At 42.6% G+C, this 21,096-nt stretch overlaps 2 protein-coding genes and 1 long non-coding RNA gene across 10 annotated transcripts in view; 2 read left to right on the top strand and 1 right to left on the bottom strand.

Moving 5' to 3' along the window:
• Positions 1-164: 164 nt before the first annotated feature.
• LOC119022890 lies at positions 165-2,522 on the bottom strand. Its single transcript, XR_005076095.1, has 2 exons — positions 2,402-2,522; positions 165-288 (listed from the first exon to the last, which is right to left on the bottom strand). It is a non-coding gene; the product is annotated as an uncharacterized LOC119022890 (long non-coding RNA).
• A 2,159-nt stretch (positions 2,523-4,681) lies between these two features.
• On the top strand, positions 4,682-11,806 carry dhh (desert hedgehog signaling molecule). Of its 3 annotated transcripts, none has more exons than XM_037104304.1 (4): positions 4,682-4,989; positions 5,212-5,778; positions 9,736-9,997; positions 10,565-11,806. In XM_037104304.1, exons 2-4 carry the CDS (start codon positions 5,470-5,472, stop codon positions 11,383-11,385), a joined length of 1,392 nt encoding a protein of 463 aa, XP_036960199.1. In that variant the 5' UTR covers positions 4,682-4,989; positions 5,212-5,469; the 3' UTR covers positions 11,386-11,806. The 3 variants fall into 3 exon arrangements, with proteins under 3 accessions (XP_036960199.1, XP_036960200.1, XP_036960198.1); XM_037104305.1 differs by having other exon boundaries at positions 5,445-5,778; XM_037104303.1 differs by having other exon boundaries at positions 4,682-5,778.
• A 4,170-nt stretch (positions 11,807-15,976) lies between these two features.
• kmt2d (lysine (K)-specific methyltransferase 2D) overlaps positions 15,977-21,096 on the top strand; it is a 33,980-nt gene continuing 28,860 nt past the window's right edge. For 4 of the 6 annotated variants that reach the window (XM_037104775.1, XM_037104780.1, XM_037104778.1 and 1 more), the window contains exons 1-6: positions 16,383-16,873; positions 19,302-19,384; positions 19,606-19,705; positions 19,836-20,038; positions 20,141-20,250; positions 20,359-20,521. In XM_037104775.1, the coding sequence (XP_036960670.1) occupies positions 19,336-19,384; positions 19,606-19,705; positions 19,836-20,038; positions 20,141-20,250; positions 20,359-20,521 (625 nt within the window). In that variant the 5' untranslated portion in view covers positions 16,383-16,873; positions 19,302-19,335. Of the gene's footprint in view, positions 16,321-16,382; positions 16,874-18,569; positions 18,679-19,301; positions 19,385-19,605; positions 19,706-19,835; positions 20,039-20,140; positions 20,251-20,358; positions 20,522-21,096 lie in introns of those variants that run through there. The other 2 variants (XM_037104776.1, XM_037104777.1) reach the window with 2 other exon arrangements.

The following is a 21,096-nucleotide window of genomic DNA, read 5'->3' on the forward strand; positions in this document are numbered from 1 at the left end:
CACATCAAGGTGACTTTGACTTTAAACTCTGCCTTTGATGCTTGTTTCATTTAATGAAATGTAACTACATTGTGACTGATCTGATATAGCCTGTGGTCAGTGGGTGGGTGTGTGTGACTGGTGAGGGCGTCTGTCCTCTACGTCCCTTCCACCCTTTTGTTGCACTTCTTTAATCAGCAGCAGAAGAAAGCCATATTTTGGCCTGTCTGTCAGCGGTGTCCAGCCACGACGCCACTACAGCCGTAGCCCACGCTTTCCCCTCTTCGATGCAACTGCCAGATAAAAACCCTGCAAATCAGGAGGAGAAGCGACATTTACTCACATTCACTCCTTCACGTCCGCCCACCCACCGCTTTTCTTCCATCCCTTTTCCTTGCCTATTGTTCATTTCCTCACCTCATCCTTTTTTCTGAAGTCAGTTCAAGAAAACCCCGGCTCTGATTAATTTCTCCCTCTTGATTTTTGTTTGCGTTTCTTGTTTTGTTTCGTTGGATGCTTTAATTAAGCTTATTTGGTTTAGGGTTTGTTTTGCACTGCGTTTCCTTTGCCGAAAGGAAATGAACTCAAATGTCGCCGCAACATTACTTGCACATCTGGAGACTGGTCCCCCTCTGAGGAAGTGACACATAAGCCAGATATAAGGTGTGCGAGAGATAACTTAGAGCATTATTTGTGTGTGTGTGTCTTAAAAGAACAAAGTGTTTTGTTCAATATGGATAATGTTTGAACACAGGTGCTGGGATTCAGAGGGCTAAAAACTATTCCAGTCATTACACGCTATATTCCTTGGGACATGACTTGGGAGCAAATCTAGGAGAAAACAGAGATTTTAGAGACTTACGTTGATGTCTTTTTCTAGAAATCACAACCAAGTTACTCGGGGATACTTCACAGACCTTGTTCTGAGCATTTTCATGTAGGAACATTTCTTTTTTCTTTTTTTTTTTTTTACTAAACTACTGTACATCCATTACCATCCCAAGACGGCTAGCTGACGAAGCTAACTATAAGCTACATAGTGTTTCAACCTGTAGGCAGTTTGAGGTTTGACCCCATCCACCTTGTTAGCAAAATGACCAAAATACCTTGTTAACCTGCCGTTCATCTCTATCCCCTTCAAGATCACTAATAGACCACTTTCCAGGCTGCAACCCAGACGCTATTCTATCAAGACCTATAGCTGATTTATTTCATTTTGACAGAGCGTTTCTATTTTATCTGGCGTTGCTTTTCTTGCGTGTGTGGCACTGGCATTATTCCTTACATGTATAAACAAATATACCACTCAAATCTGAACTGAGCACTCAGGAAATATAATATCTCACATGGCAATGATTTAGAAATGATGAATTATGATGTTCTGGACCTTTGCTTGAGGAACAGTCAGTTTTGTCTTTAGATCTGATGGTGTTGGTACAGGGGCTGTTCACAAATCACCTACAGCTTACAATTCAGCCGTCCTGCACTCACACAACGACTTTGTAGAAGGAAAACTATTCCTACACAAATCTGTTCACAACAAGGTCTGTGGATTATTTTAGTAACTAGGTCGTGGCTTCTGGAAAGTGACATTGCTGTCAAGCTTTCTAAAGTTTTTGTTTTGGGCACTTGGAGCCCCACAAGGTGAGTGCCATCCAGTGTGTCCGAGAGAAAAGGGATATTTCTAAACCTATGCAACTCTCACCAAAGCAATTCGGTAGAAGGAAAATGCATTTCTTATTTGTGGGGGAACTGATCCTTCAATGTATATCATTCACATCACTTAAGCTTGGATTTCACTCAAGAAAGTCTAGAGTAGCACCTCTCCCTGCAGCAAAATATAAGGGTTGATAGGAGTGCAATCAAAGTGTCACAGCAGTCCCATTGGGTAACACACTCTATTGGGCTGGTTGTTGGGCATATCGGGGACAAGGCGGGAGACGGCCAGCTCGTAATGGGATGAGATAGGCTATCTTTATTGTCAAAACAGAAGAATGAAGGGGGGAAAAAGACACAGATTAGCTTTCCTGACAGTCGGCCGTTTGATGTCGATGCCAAAGTGCATTAGGGGCTGTTATTCCCTGGTTTTGTGCGCTCGAAAAATGCAGAACCACTCACAGGAAAAGGCGAGACTTGCCCGCTAATCAACTGATAATGGGTCACACTGTCCGTTTGCCGTAGCCGCCCGCCATCCTGCGTGCACACTCATGGCACACTTGCTTCACACAGTCGGCTGGCGCAGGCCTTTGTTTTATGGACTTACGTTGGACGAATGGTGTGACATGGATTTTAAAGGAGAAACCTTTAATATTAGAGTTCAACTCTTTAAGTAAACAGCATGTAATCTAAACCTTGTACATGAGCTTTTTTTGGGGGGGTGGGGGGGTGAGTCAGGTTCACAAAACAAGGTATCATATCTGACCTTTGACCTGCTTGTCTGGTGCCAGGAAGTTCCACCCTTCTCAGTCCATTGTCCAGCCTCAGTGCAGCATCGCCTCAACCTGGTGCTCTTTCTCAAATCGAGGCCGAGGGAAACGACTTAAACCTGGCAATCACAAACACATGTTACGCCGCCATGGTTTGCCGCACCTGAAGTCATCACGTGACACATAGGCGTATTCTTAAAGGTGAAACAGCACACAGCTGCAATGCATAAGCCAATAATCATCCAGTGTGTGTGTGTGTGTGTGTGCAGCCACATCATGATCGCACCACCCTGCCTCTTCCTGCACTGATAACACGGTTGGAGACAGTGGAATGGGAGGTGCAGCGGTGGGCAGAGAGAAAGGAACGGGTGAGTTTGAGTGTGTGTGCGTGTGTGTGTGAGAGCAGGGAGGGTGGTGGTTAGGTGTCAGTTCCTTGACTTTCCTTTCCCCCCCAAACCCTTCTAGCGGCCTCCATCTGAGGAAGTGGATCCTGCAGAGTGTCTATTCAGCTCCAAGAGACAAGACAAACACTTGAGATGTCAAAGCCAGCATTGTTTCAAAACCCAATATCTGTTTTACAATTTACGTATCCTTAAAAAGAGAGAAAAAAAAAGCGCCTGCATTCCTAATTTCACCCTTGGCTGCAACATTAGTGATCCCATAAACTCCACAGAAGAAGACAAAACCTGGCCTGCCGGTATCTGCTCATACTTGACCGCTAGCCCAGGTACGAGCACAGGCGTCCATTTGGAAAGAAACAAAGCACGGTAGGCTTAACCAGGCAGGAAAGATCTCGTTTTCTGTGCTGTGACTTTGCAGGAAACCGAACCATTCACCCAGCCATGTACTCCCATCCTGAAATGGAGGAGTCAAATGCTAAGAGCCAGAAGGAGGCAGGGGGAGGCAGGAGGATGAGGGGCACCAAAATAAAAAAAAACAAAAACTAATAATAATGACTTTATTTCCATCTCCAACCCGCAGATGTTTGCTTCCTTCCTTTCCCTTTCATGTCAGATGGAAATCTCTTCTCTTGTACGACTTTGAAGAGAAACATCGGTGTGGGTAATTGTAGATATGAAAGTGTTTGTTGCTCTTGTTTGATTGAGTCATTCCCCTGCACTTGTCATGAAAGCTTATATCTCTCATCTGCGCTGCCTGGGCCAGATTTGAGCTTTCGTCCATGTTTATCATAAGGACAGGAAGATGCAGCTTCGCCTTGCCACCCCTCCCTAAAACATCCTGGGATCTTCTGGAAACTTCCCAAACAAGGATGCCGTTTTTCATGGTCACTGCGGAGCTCAGTGACCTGTGTTTTCATCCCTCAAAGCGAACGTTAAGCACTGTTCAGATCAGACCGAGTAGGAAGAAATTCACAGGTGCTTTCTTTATATTATTATTATTCTTTTTTTTTTTTTTTTTACCGTGGCCCTGAGGGACAAAAGACAACAACATTTCAGAAAGCACATTAACATACCAAATAATGTAACGACATTTCAGAAAACACAAGGGCATTTCAGAAAAGACAGCGACATTTCGGATTCCGGTGAAAGGTGGGACACCAGTGGGCTAAAGATTCTTTGAGCGAAAGTCACTCTCTGGCCATGATGCACCGAGTCCTCAAGTGTTCCAGGAAGCCCTACAGATAGGATGGCTGACACACTCCGACCTTTAACCTGCCATTAATTTCAGCTTCCGCGTGTGATTGCAGATGTCAGAACCCCCCGAGACACAAGGATTCCTTTCTTTTTCTGCTCCCTCTTTGACATTATCAGACACATTTTACGACTCTCCCAGCTATTGTTCTGGGAATGGATAAAAATAATGTGTTGTGATGTGGCCGGCGGGCGTTTTCCAGCTGAGGGGGTCTCGGGTGCACTGGGTTCAGGGGGGTCAGGCCGGCTCCCCGAACACAGGAAGGTAGCACTGTAAGTCACCGTCAGGGGGTGTCAAGGCTGGACACTTGTGTTCCCTGTCAGAGACCCTCACCTTCAACTCTAAGTCTATTAATAACACGAGCATCACCAGTCTGATGGCTGGGCTGAGCCGTGTGAGCGGTGGAAAATATAATAAGCAGTGCTTGTGCTCTGAATGAAGCTGCAGCTGCAGGTTTTTCAATGATGAAAAAGTTTTGAACACTTTAACTTTTCAGGGAAAGTTGCCCTTAAATATTTAAGGTGGTGGACATGAGTGGGTGGGTGTCATTGTGTTAACATTAAGTAGGCCAATCATATGTTCTTTGTACGCTTGAATTGGAGGCGTGTGCTGTCGCGTTGGGTGCGCGCAGAGGAAGGGAGGGCAATCGTGTCCGGACGCTAATAAGACCCAATGGCTGGCGCAAGGTGGCCAGGAGCTCTGCGGCGCGACAGGAGACGGTGGACGAAGCGGAGAAGGAGGAAAGAGAGAAGGAAAAAAGAAAAAGAAAAAAAAAACAAAAAACCAACACCTGCAGAGAGACATTTCTAGATGGACAAAGAGGATGAGAGCGCCACGGGAGCGTCCGTAGGGATCGCGGGAAGTCGAGTGAAGGCTTTCGGAGTGCGCCTCCGTCTGCGTGTGAGAGGAGCTGCGTGGAGAGAGGAGCGGGGTAAGTGAGCAGAGAGCCAGACAAACAACACCTGCGTCAAGCTGGTACCTCAGACCCGGACACTTTTTTTTTTTTTTTTTTTTTTGGAGATGACTTTCAGTTCACGAGAGGCTTAGAGGCTGCTGATAGGAAGGGGAACAAAACCCAACAACCTTACACTCCTTTTTATGTCTCATTGCGTTTTTGTTTTTTAATTAGCTGATGCTAAACTTCTCATTCCAGCCAATCAGATCACTCACATGGCTGTAGATTTGGGCCAACACCGTGCAAACCTCCAGTCAGAGCTGACTTTGTCCCACTGAGTTTAGCTGTCCTGATCAGGAGTGAACACGTTAGAGAGAAATGCTCACATGTGTGCATCAGTGTCAGCTGTAACACCGCACGATTTGGAATGGACCCAGGTTTGACCCTCACTCACATGCTATCACACACCTGGACCCGGGCTATCACTGTAGGCACTGTTGAGCCACTGACTCCCCAATGAAGCAGTCCTGGTGGGCCCGCCTGGCACAGCTCGGCCTGCTCGTCGCGTGGACCTGTGCGTGGTCCGCCCAGGGATGCGGACCGGGCCCCGGCTACGGCATCCGGCCCAGGCCCAGGAAGCTCACGGCCATGCACTACAAGCAGTTCTTCCCCAACTTCTCAGAGAACAACCTGGGCGCCAGCGGGAGAGCAGAGGGCAAGATCACACGCAACTCCGAGCGCTTCAACGAGCTCGTCTGCAACTACAACCCGGACATCGTGTTCAAGGATGAGGAGAACACCAACGCAGACCGCTTCATGTCCAAGGTGAGGCTGGTGTGTTGCGGATGACGCACTGGATCACCTGTGTCATGTGACCTCTGAGGGCAAAGTCATTACAGAATTTAGTGGGAATCAACTTTAAGTCTTGTTTGTTTATTAAGTTTGTAGTTGTGTGTGTGTGTGTGTGTGTGTGTGTGTGTGTGTGTGTGTGTGTGTTTTTTATTATTATTTCAGACCATGGTTAGGCTCCTGGACCTGTAAAGATTAGTTATTTTAACTTAAAAGTTTGCTTTAAATGATGAGGTGGGTGAATGTCACGTACAAACTGATAGAAATAAGTCTCTCAAGAAACATGATCAGCATATTGGCACAAGTCCCAGCATGCATTGTATGGGAGGTGCAACTCTCCTGAGACCCTTCTTTATTTTATAGTTTGAAAAAAAAACACATGTTCTGGAAACTTGCTGCTTGTCTTTGTTGTATTTAGTCTTTTCCAACTCAGGCTTAAATGATATATTTGTACAAATGCTAGAAAAATGGGCAAAAGAGGGGAGGGGCAATAGGAGCAGCTGACGCTGTTTCTACTCTGAAATGAGGAATTGACTCTATAACATATGTTTCAAATGTAAGGAAATCAAATGTCATTTTAATGATTGTCAGTGCTGCTTAACAGTCAGTGATTCAACTAAATATCTTAAGTCAACTGTAGATGTATTTTGAAGTTCAGGTAACTTTAAATTGTGTTTTTAAAAACAAAGAACTCATACAAGATCTTCAGCAATCTACTCAACCTAAAATTAAACTCACCCAAATATTTACGGCAGCAATTCAGACTTTGACTTTCAAGTTGAGACTGGCCAACATGATTCACAGCGCACAGGTTCATCCAGGGATGCTCTCACTGGTGTCTGCTGGACCTTTTTTCGAGCTGGTCCCTCTGCTGGAGGATTGATTCCACTGAGTCCATTCACATGAGCGCTTGAGCGCCGCACCTTCAAACCCAATCATGTAAACCTCATTCATTGTTTGTCGTGCTCCACGCTATCTGCCCTTGCCAGGCCCTTAACACACAAACAAACGTTCGGCACAAGAGTGTGTACATTTTACCCAAACTCCCCCCCTCCCAGCTCCCTTTTCTCCAGATAAGAAGATCAGGATGTAATTCAACACTACCCTTTAAGAGAGACTGCTTTCCATTTCAGGAACACTTCCTTTTAATCTTTAACCAAAGTCTTTGTTATTGGAAATCAAACTATTCCTGTGACAGGTTCTCAGCGTGCCTGCCAGGGGTAGATATCGAGGCAGGGCACTTGAACTTGAACTCCAAATTCAGATCTCACGCCTAGAAGAAGAAGAAGCAGGAAAAAAAAAGACAATCGGCGGCTTATAGAAGGATTAAGATCCTCAAAAAACATCACAAGGTTTCTTTGACAGACGGATGTCACCCTGCTTTGGATGCTGTGGCTTTTCTGTGATTGTTTCGGATATGAATCTGTGTTCCTTTCCCTCCCCGAGTGATTGTATGTGATGGAAATCTGCGGTCGTGTGTGTGCCCTGCCGATGCCCAGTTTGAGTGTGTGTATGTGTGCATGTGCCCAGATGTGAAAGACGCTCTTTGTGCGTCATTTGGAGACTCGTAGGGGTCGCCTATACAAAATTCCCGCCTGCTGAAGTAATGGCACCGTTGGAAAAGCGGCTACTGTAGCTCTGACAATGAAACGCCTCTCTTCAATGGCATTGCGAGAAAAATGTACCCAGTTTGTTTTCTGTCCCTCTCGCTTTCTCACTCTTGCTGTCACATTCCCAAGTCCGTGCCCATACATTCTTCCCCTCTGCCCTCTCTTTGGTCCTCAGCTTCCAACCCTCCGCTAAACCTCTGCCACTCTCACCAGACTTTCTCTCTCTCGTCGTCGCTTTCTTTCCAGTTGAAGGATAAGCCTTATTCAGTCGATTTTAAAGGCTACGAGTCACATCACAAGTCACAAAAGGAGACTCATTCAGGAGATGATAATGAGTGTATCACCTCAGTTGCTGCCGTCATCATATTTCCAGGCTGCTATTTTGTGACAATGCTGACACAGTCTGCAACATCACAGCCCACGGGGGCATTCGGAGTCACTGTGCACTTTTTTTTTTTCTGATCGAATGTCTCAGGGGTGAAAGCGAGAAACTCTTATGCCTGGAACACTCTGGAGAGGCGGAGAATGGCCTTGATTATTCTGTCACCCTGTCGAAAAGGCCACGGAATGTGCCAAACTGGCTACAGTAGCTTTGTTCTTGTACCCTGATTGTTTGAGCAAGGTTGAGATGGCCTTTAGCAGACCAGAGGAGGGATTGTGCCTTGATGCCAGCAGACAAACAATCATAACCTGGGAGCCAGAGACAGTGCTGAAATACTGCAGGCATTTTTCTTGGTGAGCTGCACTGGAATCGGGCTGCTCACTGAAGTGTTCACTGGGCTCACATACTGTACATGCCACTTGTACAGTTGGACTGTGCCGTTGCGCCTGTAAATCAATGATTACAATGTGTCACTTGAGTTTGGTCCAGACATGCCCTTCACTGTACTGGGCACACGCTGCAGACAGAGAGACTAAAAATATAGTTATTGTCTTTTCAAATAAGCTAAACCCTCAATTTTGTTTCCTTTCTCAATTTGAAGTTTTCAAGCTTTAAACTAAAAATATGCGACGAGAGAAAAACCTCACATAATAATGATAACACATGAAACAACTGACCACCCGACCCTGCACCCCTCTCCTAATGTGCGTATTAAAAAGCAAAATAATTAAAACAAAAAAAACTGTAAAGTGATTACAGTAAAAAGGTAAGCTGAAACATTCAGAAGTACACATGGGAATAATATCTATACGATCAACATATTTCCATAGTGCTGTAAACAGTACCCAGAAGTCATACGTAAAAATAAAAATCTTTAGTTAAACTTACTTACTTTTGTATAAATGGAAGTTACCCACAAAAACAAACAGTACAATAAAGATATCTTACATTAAATGTACTTGCATTATAATAGTAAAATTAAAATGAAAAAATTTAACTTATACGAATTTACATGTATGTACATTAGTAATAATGTAATGTAGTAATTTCTTTTCTTAATTTATGTTTTTGAGTAAGTATACTTACTTCTGCCCTTCCCTTGTATGCAAAAGTGTGTTCTCAGTCACAGTTTATTATCATCATTGATAATGGTCAGAAATTCATCTCTTCTAGTCCCTGTTGATTCCCTACTAACGCAACTTTCAATTTTAAAGCTAAATGATAGACATCAAATTCTTGATATATTCTAATACACACTTTTTATCAGATATAGTATATTTTACTTTAAAGACATATTTGCTATTAAACTACATGGCTAACTGAATGTTTTGCTTTTTTAAAAGGAGGGAAGATGATAAAGAAAGTTGTTGATCCCTTTCATCCAACTTGTTTCCAGATCCAAAATGGAGCCAGTTATCTGATCTAAACATGCTTTTTAAACGAATGTTACACTAGAGCCTGACTGATGCCGGACTGTTGAAGCCGATACAAACATCGATATTTGAAGGTTTTAGAATCCAATAATGATATAGATTTTGTAAATTTAATTGATAAGGTTCCCTCAAATTTGGTTCAAATGAACCATGACCAAAACAGGTTACAGGTTAATTTACAGTTAAAAATGAGTTGTCAATGCTCTGTGGCAGACAAACTATAAAGAAGACACTGTCTCTAAATGACCTCAAATATATCCCTGGTGTTTCTGTACTACTTATATTTGTGATTTCTTGTTATTTATCAACTGCCATATGCACCAATACCAAAACTCCTGGGGAGATTGTGAAGCCCACTGAGGCAGTGTGATTGAGATTTTTGGGCTATATAAATAAAACTGATTCAACTTGACAGCTCATATCATCTGAAATATTCTGATACAACATACCAGTTAACAGTGCTCCAAACTAAAGACTCCCCCCCCCCCCCATTTTCTTCTGTTCCCAGCGATGTAAGGACTGTTTAAACAGGTTGGCTATCGCAGTGATGAACCAGTGGCCGGGGGTGCACTTGCGTGTGACGGAGGCCTGGGATGAGGATGGTCACCACCCTCCCGGCTCTCTGCACTATGAAGGCCGGGCCGTGGATATCACCACTGACGACAGAAAAACAGAGAAGTATGGTCTTCTGGCCCAGCTGGCTGTGGAGGCGGGCTTTGACTGGGTCCACTACGAGTCTAAGTACCACATCCACTGCTCAGTAAAGGCAGGTAAGTTTAAGGAGGGAGCTTTTTTAATTGACTATCATGAACTAGGTAACAGTAGCTAAGATATCCAAATATGATAAGTTAATCTCAAAATACAGACTCCATCAGTATCTACTCATTCTCATGCTGATGGAAAGTCGGGTGAAGTTTCGTTCAAATTCATTTTTAAAAGCATTAGTTAGACGCTCGATGCATGCTTCAGACGGGGTGCATGCTCAAGCTTTTAGCTCAGCAGCTACAGTGAAGATTTCGGCTACAAAAAGGTCTTCAATAATGGGATCTTTTGGCCTCTGGTGACTTGAATTTTACTAGGTGAGCTGCACATTTTAGCCTTTTTTTTTTTTTTTTTTCAGTTTTTTTATTAAGGTTTTCAAACTGGTCCCCATCTACTTCGGTTGTTTCGGAGAATGCTGTTTTACTGTGAAGCTATAGATGTTTTGTGGACAACGAAATGTCATCTAACTACACCCGATCAGCGTGAGGTTGAAAAGATAATGACGAAGTGTATTTCATCAGTTTAGTATAAACATAAATCAGTTTAGTCATCAGTTTCATCTGATTTTCCTGCAGATCACTCTGTTGCTGTGGAAAAAGGTGGCTGTTTCCCCGGCTGGGCCCGGGTTGCTGTTGCTGGAGGGCAGCAGAAGAGCTTGTCGTCTCTGGTTCCTGGGGACAGAGTCATGGCCCTGTCTGGGACAGGCCAAGTGGTGTTTAGCCCAGTCCTCCTGTTTCTGCACCGGGACCAAGACAGCTGGTCTACTTTCCTGTCTCTGGAGATGGAAGACGGACACAAATTGAGTGTTACTCCACATCACTTGGTCTTTTTAGCCCCACACTGTAGACTCAACAGCAGCGAGTACCAGGCTCAGTTTGCTAGCAGAGCCATAACGGGAGACTGTGTTCTGGTCCATGCAGCAGAGGGTCAAGTTCGTCCATCTCGAATCATCTCGGTTTCAGTAGAGGAGAGCGCGGGACTGTATGCGCCCTTGACAGAAGCTGGAACGGTGTTCGTTGACGGGGTGCTGGCATCCAGCTATGCACTGGTAGAGGACCACAGCCTTGCACACTGGGCGTTCGGACCTGTGCGACTCCTCTCCACATTGAACCAGCTTCTCTGGGGAGAGACGACAAAAGAAGAGCAGACCACAGGCAGTGAAACAGCTTGCACCGAGGCTCCGCTGCATTGTAGCACTTTGGCCGCAGAGGACAAAGCAGGTGTTTATGTGAATGATGGCATTCTGAACAGACGGAACAATGTGAGGGAACCACTGAAGATGGAAGTGAAAGAGAAGCACTCCTCACCAAGACCGACATCACATGTGCACTGGTATGCCCGACTACTGTACGGTTTTGGATGTGTGTTTTTAGACTCCAACTCATTTCATCCTTAAAAGCCGGAAACTATAGACGCAGCACACGTCACACTGTTCAATGTTTTGAAGCATTTACACTTCCTGTTCTCCTCTTCAATAAATTAAAACCACTGGAAGTGCTTGCTTGCTTTTTTTTCACCGTTGTTTTGCATTGTAATCTATTATTATATACATGCTAATGTTTGTAAGGGAGTTTGATGAGAGGTTAATGTTAGAGTGACTGTATCATAGTCTATCTGTACATCATGTTAATGCGTTTTAATTATTTCAGTTATATATGAAAAAATATATATTATCCATATCACCACAACAACAGAATCTCTATTTTTGTACTTTCTGAATCATAATATATAATGTTTCATGTTACATTAATTTCACTACATGTATTGTATGTCTTCATGTCAAAAAAACTCAAATTAAAACAGCATTTTATTAAGCAGCACTCTGCTTTTTTATTCCCCTTCGGCTCTGAAGTTGTCTGCTCAGGCACAACAGACCCAAGACATACTCCGTGCAAGAGTTATTTTCCTGGGTCATTGTTGGTCATTTTGTATGTTAAAATGTTCAAGACCTCTGTGGAAATGGAGACTAACAGGCCGCGGGTTAATGTAAAGCCCAGACTTACTTAATATTCACCAACTGTGCCACCACCGTGACTTCATCAGAGTCAGAGACTTTATCACACGGCTACTTTGAGGGAGTTACCAGGTTCCTTCTAACGTTGCATGGGACAGTTTTGTTCGTATGCACTGATCAGTTAGGGTCGCAAGTATTACACAATCTGTTCATTCAATGCTTACACAATTGTCTGTTTCGTTACATCTCATGTTTAACAGATGAGCAACTTCTCTCCACAGACTGCAGAAAGTCCTGAGTTCATCCTCCACAAACCACCTGAAATCATGTGTTTTGTTTGTTTGTTTTTTAACAGTTATGTTATTTGTCATTTATACATTTTTTTTTTTTTTTTTTAATGAGAAACATAGAGGGACTTTAACGATAACGTTATCATTAAATCCTGGATGCTAAACAACTTCTCAAAGGTTCATGATAATGTGCAAGTGAATATCAGGGCATGTGCAGTAGAAGGTTTTACACCCCCTTGTGGAGGAACTGATATTATGCCTGAATTTTAGTTTAAATGTCCTTGTACGTACAATAAATACTCTAGATCATAAACTGTATTTTAATAAACCTTTATTTGATTTGTAATACTTGTAGTTAAGTGGTAACCACTGATGTTCACACACTGAGATGATATTTGCAGTTATTTTACAGCACTGACTGATCTGAGTGGACACTGTGTCATCATAATGATAAATGTAAAAACAGAAAAAAAATATTAAGAAAAAAGTATCTTTTTGGTAGATTACTGTAACAAACAGCACACTAAGCACCCAAACTGTGTTCTCCTCTCCTGGTTTATGTTCTGTGGTAAACATCTGTGGAGGTATTTCTAGGGGATTATCCTTGAGATGCAGGAGGCAGATGGGAAAGCACCCGCTCCTCCGACTGGCCAATAGGAAAAGCCCAGCGTCCTAATACAACCCTCTATTTACAACCATCGGCCAATCAGTCACTGTCCTCCAGCCAGTCTCAGCACCCCCCCTCAAAATCTAATCCAATCTTGCTAAAGCTGAATGGGGAGTTAACTAATCCTGTCAGAGGGACCAGTAATAACCTATTTTCAAAATGAGAACCTGCACACCCCACATTCAGGCAATAACACACATTTCACAAGTAAAATCAGCTGTTTGTGAAATGCAGACCAGTGTTATCAGGCTGGGATAATAATGAAAATAAAAACACTTTTATGACTGTATTTAATTATTATTTATTATGAGTTTGTGAGAAAGTGCTGAAGTGGCACTGTCCAAACATAACTGAATTTTCCTCACATACCTGAACAATTCATCGCAAACTCATCGTGCATGGCAGAAAGTAGAACCAATGACTTGTGTGTGATTGAAAGTTCAACCTGATCATTTCACAGGCTGATTCTTCAGTCATTTAACTACACTAGAAACCAAATATTTATTGTCTAATCTGTCAAAAAAAAAAATCAAAACTGTTAGTATTTAACTCAAATTGAAAACACTTTTATTCTTACTAGAAAAGTATCCATTGAACGGGTGCTGCTAAATCAAACAATCATGATTTTCTTAAGCGTAGGATTCTATGAAGTGAGGTTTCACGTCTGATGTGATCAGAAACTGTTGACAAAATGTTAAAGTTTTGTATATGCAAGCAGCTCATTATATTTATGAAAAACTGATTTGGCTGTTTAGGCTTTAACTGGACTCTTAAAGGATTAGTTCATCATAGCGAGAAATTTCAGTCACTGTCTCCACACATCCTCAATCTGATGGAAAATCAGGTGAAGTAACGTAGTCCACAAAATATTTCTGGCGCTTCACAGCAAAAACATTGTTGCAGAATTCTCCCAAACAACCTAAGTGGGTTTTAAACGTAAAAATACAACTGCAAAGAAAAATTACAACGGCTCCATAGAGCTCATATGATGTCATCCAAATCTCCTGAAGCCCTTAGATCTCAAATTGATTAGAAAATATATTAATTACACCCTTTCTGTAAGCTGAAGTCTTTTATTGTAGGTGCCAAGCTAAAACAATTAGCGTTTGAAGTGGCTGCACGAGCTGCTGCCTGCTGCCGCGAGTGTGTAAACATTGTGTTTTGAGGACCATTTTGGGATCCTGGGACTTCCTGAGACTTGGACAATGCTGGATGAGCTGTACGGAGCCATTTTCGGCTTTTCTTTTCAATTGTTCTATCAAGGTGTTGAAACAAGTCACCATCTACTTTAGTTGCGTTGAAGTAAATGCTGCAATTCTGCTGCTGTTATGGGAAATGCTGCAACGCTGTTGCTGTGAAGCTCAAGAGATGTTTTGTGAGCGACAAAGCTTCACCCCTTTTTTCATTTTCAGGTAAACTTGTCCTTTAAGTCTTTGAGCGAACATCAGTTGTAGCGCAAGCTGTATCACAACTGAAACATGTGTACATCAGGTCACATTTATGTAGCTGCATGGAGCTCTTTAGAGTGCCGAACGCTTTCACCCTATTGTTAGAATTTCTTGTAAACTTTTTGCGCACACATTCTGCACATAGATGTCTCTGCACATGCATTACCACAGACATTTCACAGTGCAGGGTCAGCTGCAGGTCAGACCCCTGCAGCAGGCAGTTGCTCATTCACTGCTTATGTAGTACATAATTTACTGTGGTTGAGGTGTGAGGCATCAGTATGTTCATTTATATTAACTTTAGATCTATTTTCCAGACAGTCCTCTCTACACTCTACAACAACACAAATGTTGAGTTTAAATGAGCTCTTTACCTGTAACGTTCTAATGTTCTGCTTTAGGGCATGACAGGTGATAAACAGTAGGCCTAGCGGATGAAGTTTAAACCTGTGACCTTCTCATAAAGGGACAGGCTGTTACCTAATATATAATTTTCTTTAAGTTCGCAGGATCGTTTCAATGACATCCAGGCTTCACTGCGTGCACAGCCTCGGGCTTTTCACTCACATTCTGGCCCGTGAATGGACGGCATGGGGAGGGTCGGTGTGTCACTTCAACAACTACATTCATGTGGATTTGCAAGGGCTGTAAGAGCACAGGCTGTGCCACACTTTCAGGACAACAAAAGGTTTAAAAGGATGCATCTCTGAGAAGACTTTCTGCACCCAAGCTGCGTAACATTTTGAAGTTGTTACATGCAAGATATATGGATCTTAAGATGGAGTAAGGAACGGGGCAGTTCTCAGAAGAACTTTGTTGAACCCTTTCCTACTGGGTCGCCTATTCCATCGTGATTTTCTCACAGTGATAAGATGATGATAAAGACTACCCACCTCCCAACCCCCACCTCCAGCAGGATCTGTGTTTTTCACCCCCAGTAGGTTGTACAGGATTACTTGGATCAGATCTGAAAATGTTTTATATGATCATCTTACTGTTGATCAAATGGAAGCTGATTTGGTTTTGGAGGATAAAGGTTGCAAAGTGTTTGTCCTCTTGACTGCTGAGCGCATTGCAACCCTTTCAGAACAGTATAGAAATATTTAGGCTCTTTGAAAGTATTTTATTTTGACAGTTCATTCCCGTGTTGCTTGATAACAATTCACAAATGTAACAACGTGGATGATAAGACAGGGAAGTAAGGAAAAATTAGGCAACACAATAACACATCTCATAATAAATTAAATGTGGCTTATTACCAGTGAATCTACTGAAACCTGCTCGGTGTTTATTTCAGATCATGGCAGATTCAAGTCGACTATTCTTCCCAATCTCCCTCAGTCACTTCAGTCATATGCGCAGTGCATTGCAGCATATGGACAGAAGCGGTATTTAAAAAAAACAAAAAACAGCAACCATGATGAAGGGCTCGGTGCGCGTTTATGTTAATTACAAAATTAATTTGCCGAGAGAATTATGAATCTAATCGACTTCGTTGGATCGCGGCCGATAGTCTATCAAAAACAACACATGCATTCACCCACAGGCATGTCCAAGTAGGGTTAGTCCCGACAATCATAACAATCTAATGAAAAATGGCTTCCCTGGATCTGAAAATCTAATGCCCTTATATCTGATATCTACCATATTTCACTTATCCGCGCTCCTCCGCGGATAAAAGCCTTGTGCTGGGTCGTAAATGATCAATCCGCATGTTGTTCACTGCTGTGCTAAAGCCGTAACACCCCTGACTCGTTTTCTACACACAAAACACTGTGTTTTCCTCGTTATTTTGCACGATTTCTTTTTTAAATTTTTTTTTTTGACGTAGTTCTTATCAGCTAGCACTGTTAGCAGCGGCTAGCCACCTGGCGGAACAGCAGTGTGTGCAGACGCAACGCAGTTCAGCAAAGTGGAGAGATGCTAGTGACCCACACAAGGGTACCCATGCAAAGTTGAGCTGCAAATATAGGTAGATGAATGTCTACAGTCGACTTAAACCTAAAGAAAAAATATATTTACTGTCGTGGCAACAAAGTTTGGGGCTGTAATTTTCGGACGCACCAATTTGTGTAAACTTGCAGTAGCTTTAACGACCTCGCGAGCGAGATTCCATAACAGAGCAGCAGCTAGCTATCATTAGGTTAATAACGTTAGCCTTCGTGCTAAATCAACAAGCAGGGAGCCAGACGGATATGTAGTTTTTGGATTAACTGTATAAAGCCGGGGAGCCTTTCTCGGGGCTGCCTGTCGGCTCGTCTCGGTGCTTAATAGTTCCTCGGCAGCACACGACCACTCGACACAAAGCTCAAGTTGCTGCTTATCCATCTAGTTGAAGAGCTAGCTAAGCTAACAGCACCGCACAGCCTGCCTTCCGCCGACGTGCACTTCCCCCACTCTCCCTCCAGCCGGCTAGCCGCAGCGTTAGTCCGGTACATAAAATGAAGCGACCATCAGCATTTTGGGAAGCTGTGTGGCTGTTTGGATTTTGCTGATGTATGAGGAGACGATATTGTTTTTGTGAGGTGAGCTGTTTTTAATTATGGCCTCTTTGAACTTCTTGCAACAGACATACCTAAAGACACACCAACCCTGACCTTAGACCGGGTAATGTTAGCTCCACTGTCGGTAACATTTAGCTGTTAGCTTCGACCAGATGGGGACGTCTAATTGCTGGAGAACTAGCTGTGTTACCTGGGTGCTAACTTTAGGTTGAAATATGCTTAACGTTGGCGGTGTCCAAGGTGTGATCCACAGTTTGGCTGGCTGACATATGTTGAAGTATATGCGCTGGTGCATGACATTAGGTGTATAAATCGTAGTTTTACCTCTTCGGGACACTTTGCTGCTACGTCACCATTGGTAGTTGTTAGCTTTCCCGTATCAGCCTGTCGCTACTGACACGGACGAGGCTATTTGCTGGACAGAACCAACCCTTTGAAGTCGGTGTTTACATTGAGGAATATGCTTAGCTCTGCAATTATTTAACAATAAAATCTAAATAGCTTTCACCGTGACATTACAACAAATAACTGCTGTCGTCGGCTGCCATTTCAAGATAAAAACAAACACGTTAAACCGTTGAAAGTTAATTTGTAACGTTCACACTTTTCATGTTAACTTAGCTAGCCAGGATGTTGAGACGGTTTTACTCAGCCATCATGTCATCACTTTTTTTTCTGCACATTGCCAACTTCATTTTGAAAAACAAAGCCTGTTTAGTGTCTTCATCAGCTGTGGTTTAAGTTAACAGGTTTTGTAATGACTTGGATTGGACGTTGACGTTAGTTTGTTGTCGAGGAGAGAGTGCGTTTCTAGTGTTGCTGCCAATAAATGCGTTCATAAGGAAGATGTAACGCCAACGTTTCATGGAGAAATCAGCTCATCTGCTCTCTGCCATTAACTGCCTTTGGTGCCATTAGCTTGACAGCGTTATAATGTCGCGCCATATGTGTGTTAGATTAATACTGCTGCAGGTGTAGTGCGTTGGATTGTATTTGTTGGAAAGGGATTCAGAACTCCTTAACATGTATTTAATTTCTAACACCGATGCATATACATTAGTATTGATTTAGTGTGAATCATTCATTACAGTCTGATTTGAATGTGTGATGAATTCAGCCGCTGTGCATTATTAACACGAGAAAAGCGCACCAGTTTCGGACCGGAGTCTGCATCCAATCGAATCAGTAACGTTAACAGGAAACATTTCGAAATGTGTTTTCTGTGCTTTCGTTAGCTCACAGGATGCTTTTTCATAGTATGATGGCACAGTTTTTTGTAACAGACGAAAACACTGCGAGACTCTAGGCAGGCTCTATATATCAGAGTCACTGTCACATTGATTGTCTATTAAACTGCATCGCATCATGGACGATTCTCTTTGCAATTTTATCTCTCACATTCACGATAATAATAACAACATGTATTGTTGAGGCAGTTGTGTACCACAAGTGATCTATACCACGCAAATCAAGGCCGATCGGCACAGTCTATTAATAGCATTTAAACGTTAAAAAACACGACACGACTTCCTATTTTTTTTTTCGCTCCGTGGATTAAAACGTGATTAGCCCGTCCACTCCTGCATTGTTTGTTTTACAGTATTTTTGTTAGTGGCGTGAGTCTCATAGCGGAACTATGATGCGAGCGACGAGGTTCTGCACGAAAGGAGCCCCGCTGCAACAGGAAGTTCTACACACGGAAGTTGTGTTTTCTTTGTGTATCCAGATTTATGGTTGTTTTATTTAGGAAAACACTGTTTTTAGTTGTATCATTTTGTGCTTTCCTACACGCAGCAGTTTGACCGGGCTGGATTATGCATTGCTGGGTAAATAACAACTTGAATTGTCAAAGCGGCGTCGGGTTTGTCCGTCTCCTCTAACCCTCGCGCTATTTTCACGAGTTTGCGAGAAAGCTCGGTTGCATTAGTGCTAACGTTAGTCAGACTAACAAGGAAATCATCTAAAGTGAGCACATAACAGCCCCGTGTAAACGGTTGTGTTGTTGGTTGTAAGTCTTTATGTGAACAGTTCTTTTGGGTGGCCAGTGAGACCACTGTGAAGGATGGTGTGGCAGGAAAAGATTGATTTTGGAGATTGTTTCTTTGATGATGATAGACATGTTAGCCAATGAAAAGACCTATTCTTGGTTTTTGGTAAAGTGCAGACCTACATTCAGCTTTGTGGAAATATTTATTTCATTTTTTGTATTTATTTTAACCAAAATCTTAATACATTTAGTTTTTTTATTTTATTTATTGATTTATTTTACATATCATCATATCTATTCTCAACCTTAATTAAGGATGCAGTGATAGACTCAATGTTAATAGCCTTGTCAGTTATCACGCAAAATGGCAATAGATTGTTACACACTTAAAATCATATATTAAGCAGCTATAGTGTTGATTAACTTTGGTGAGTAGATTGTACTTCTTTTTTTAAATTGCAGATCTCTGTCAAGGAGGTCAAAATCAGCACGGGGGATGGACGAGCAGAAATCAAACTGCGAAGAGAATGACTCTGAACCAACAGGTAATGTGCTCTTCTTAAAAATGTCCTCATGTCCCAATGTCATGGGACAGAAAATTGTACATGGTCGAGTAAATAAAACTGATTCTTCATCTTATCTCAAAAGATATTTGTCAGTATGATTTATTTGAGATGATGACACTAGAGCAGAACAAATGAAAATGTTTTGTTATCATGTAGTGTTATGCTTTATGTATTTATTTTTTTCTTTCGGATTTCTTTAGCTGATGACAATGCCCCTTCAAAGCAGCTTGTCTCCTCTGAGGAGGAGTCCAAAGCCCTTCCTGCTGCCGAGGATGTGTCCGGTGCTTCCAGCGCACCTGAGTACGTTTTTCATTCATATCCAAAATGATTTTTTGTACACTGGTCTTCATCCCAAGATGCTGCTCGTGCAACATCAACAACCTGTCTTTCTCTACTTGTGTTTTGAACAATTGTCTTTGTGACTGTACAGAGAGAGTGTTCGGGCCTGTGTGCTCTGTAACTGTGTGGAGCGGAGCCTGCACGGACAGCGGGAACTGAGACACTTTGGTCCATCTTCTGAACGGCTGACCCTCAAGCCATCAGCTTCTCCACTGCCTCAGCCCGGGAATGATGACCTGTCTTCCATTGGATTTTCTGATTCCCCCTGTCTGGCGGCACTCTTTGACGACTCAGGTTGAACTGAGAACATTATACCCTTTTAGATTCAATCTACTACAAATACAACACACATGTGTATTATTGAAGTTTACTGATGTTGAGCTTTCTAATGAACAGGGGGTTGTTGGGTTCATCACTGGTGTGCGGTGTGGTCGGAGGGAGTGAAGCGGATGGAGAATGAGGAGCTGGAGAACGTGGATAAGGCCGTTATCTCAGGGACGCAGCGGGTAAGTTCTATGTCCATAGACTTGATTTAGCTGGTATTTGGTGAGAATACTGAGATAAACAGAGGCTTCCTTCAAAAACACTTACCTGCTACCATTGGTTTGTTTCAGCTTTGCGAATACTGCAAAAGGCTGGGTGCAACCATTCGATGCCATGCTGAGGGCTGCTCACGGTTCTACCACTTCCCCTGCTCGGCAGCCAGTGGATCCTTCCAGTCAATGAAGCAGTTGATCCTCCTCTGTCCAGAGCACATAGAGAAGGCAGAGGAATTGGGTATGTGAATCAGACATCATGGTCAAAATTGTGATGTAATGCTTTCAAACAGCACCAAAAACCAAAGCTGCTCAATTCTGATTTTGGTTTATCAACAGTGGACTGTTATTGTGCCAAGCTATTACTCTTTGTTGTCATTAAATCGCAGCTGCTTGCATTGCTTGGAAAAAAGCAATCACTGGCTATATTTAAAAAATACAAACAAATCTGTGAAACTTTTTCTTAAAAAAACACATGGAAACTTTAAAAGAATGGCTACAAATTAAATTCAGGATTAATATAATTGTCATGATCCAACACAAAATTGTATACAGTGTCTCCCACAGAATAACTGTGTAACTTGTGGTGACGACCTGAAAATTACACAAAAATAAGACAGTTGCAATGTTTCTCCAGAATCCCTGCACATGTGCATTGTTAATTATGTTGCCCATTGAAACAATTAAAGCCAACGTAGTACCAAATGATATTGCACCAACCAGGTGCACTTAAAGGCTTTTATGAAACAACAGTAGAAGTAGCCCTACATTAAATAGGAGACGTTGCATCATAATCAGTGCATTAATGCATATCCC

The sequence above is a fragment of the Acanthopagrus latus genome, chromosome 7 (assembly GCF_904848185.1).
Source record: "Acanthopagrus latus isolate v.2019 chromosome 7, fAcaLat1.1, whole genome shotgun sequence".
Classification (NCBI taxonomy): domain Eukaryota; kingdom Metazoa; phylum Chordata; class Actinopteri; order Spariformes; family Sparidae; genus Acanthopagrus; species Acanthopagrus latus.

Coding starts and splice junctions, on each gene's coding strand:
- dhh (XM_037104303.1), top strand. CDS start 5,470: ATGAAGCAGTCCTGGTGGGCCCGCCTGGCACAGCTCGGCCTGCTCGTC. Junction 5,779..9,735: donor CAGACCGCTTCATGTCCAAG/GTGAGGCTGGTG, acceptor TTCTGTTCCCAG/CGATGTAAGGACTGTTTAAA. Junction 9,998..10,564: donor CCACTGCTCAGTAAAGGCAG/GTAAGTTTAAGG, acceptor ATTTTCCTGCAG/ATCACTCTGTTGCTGTGGAA.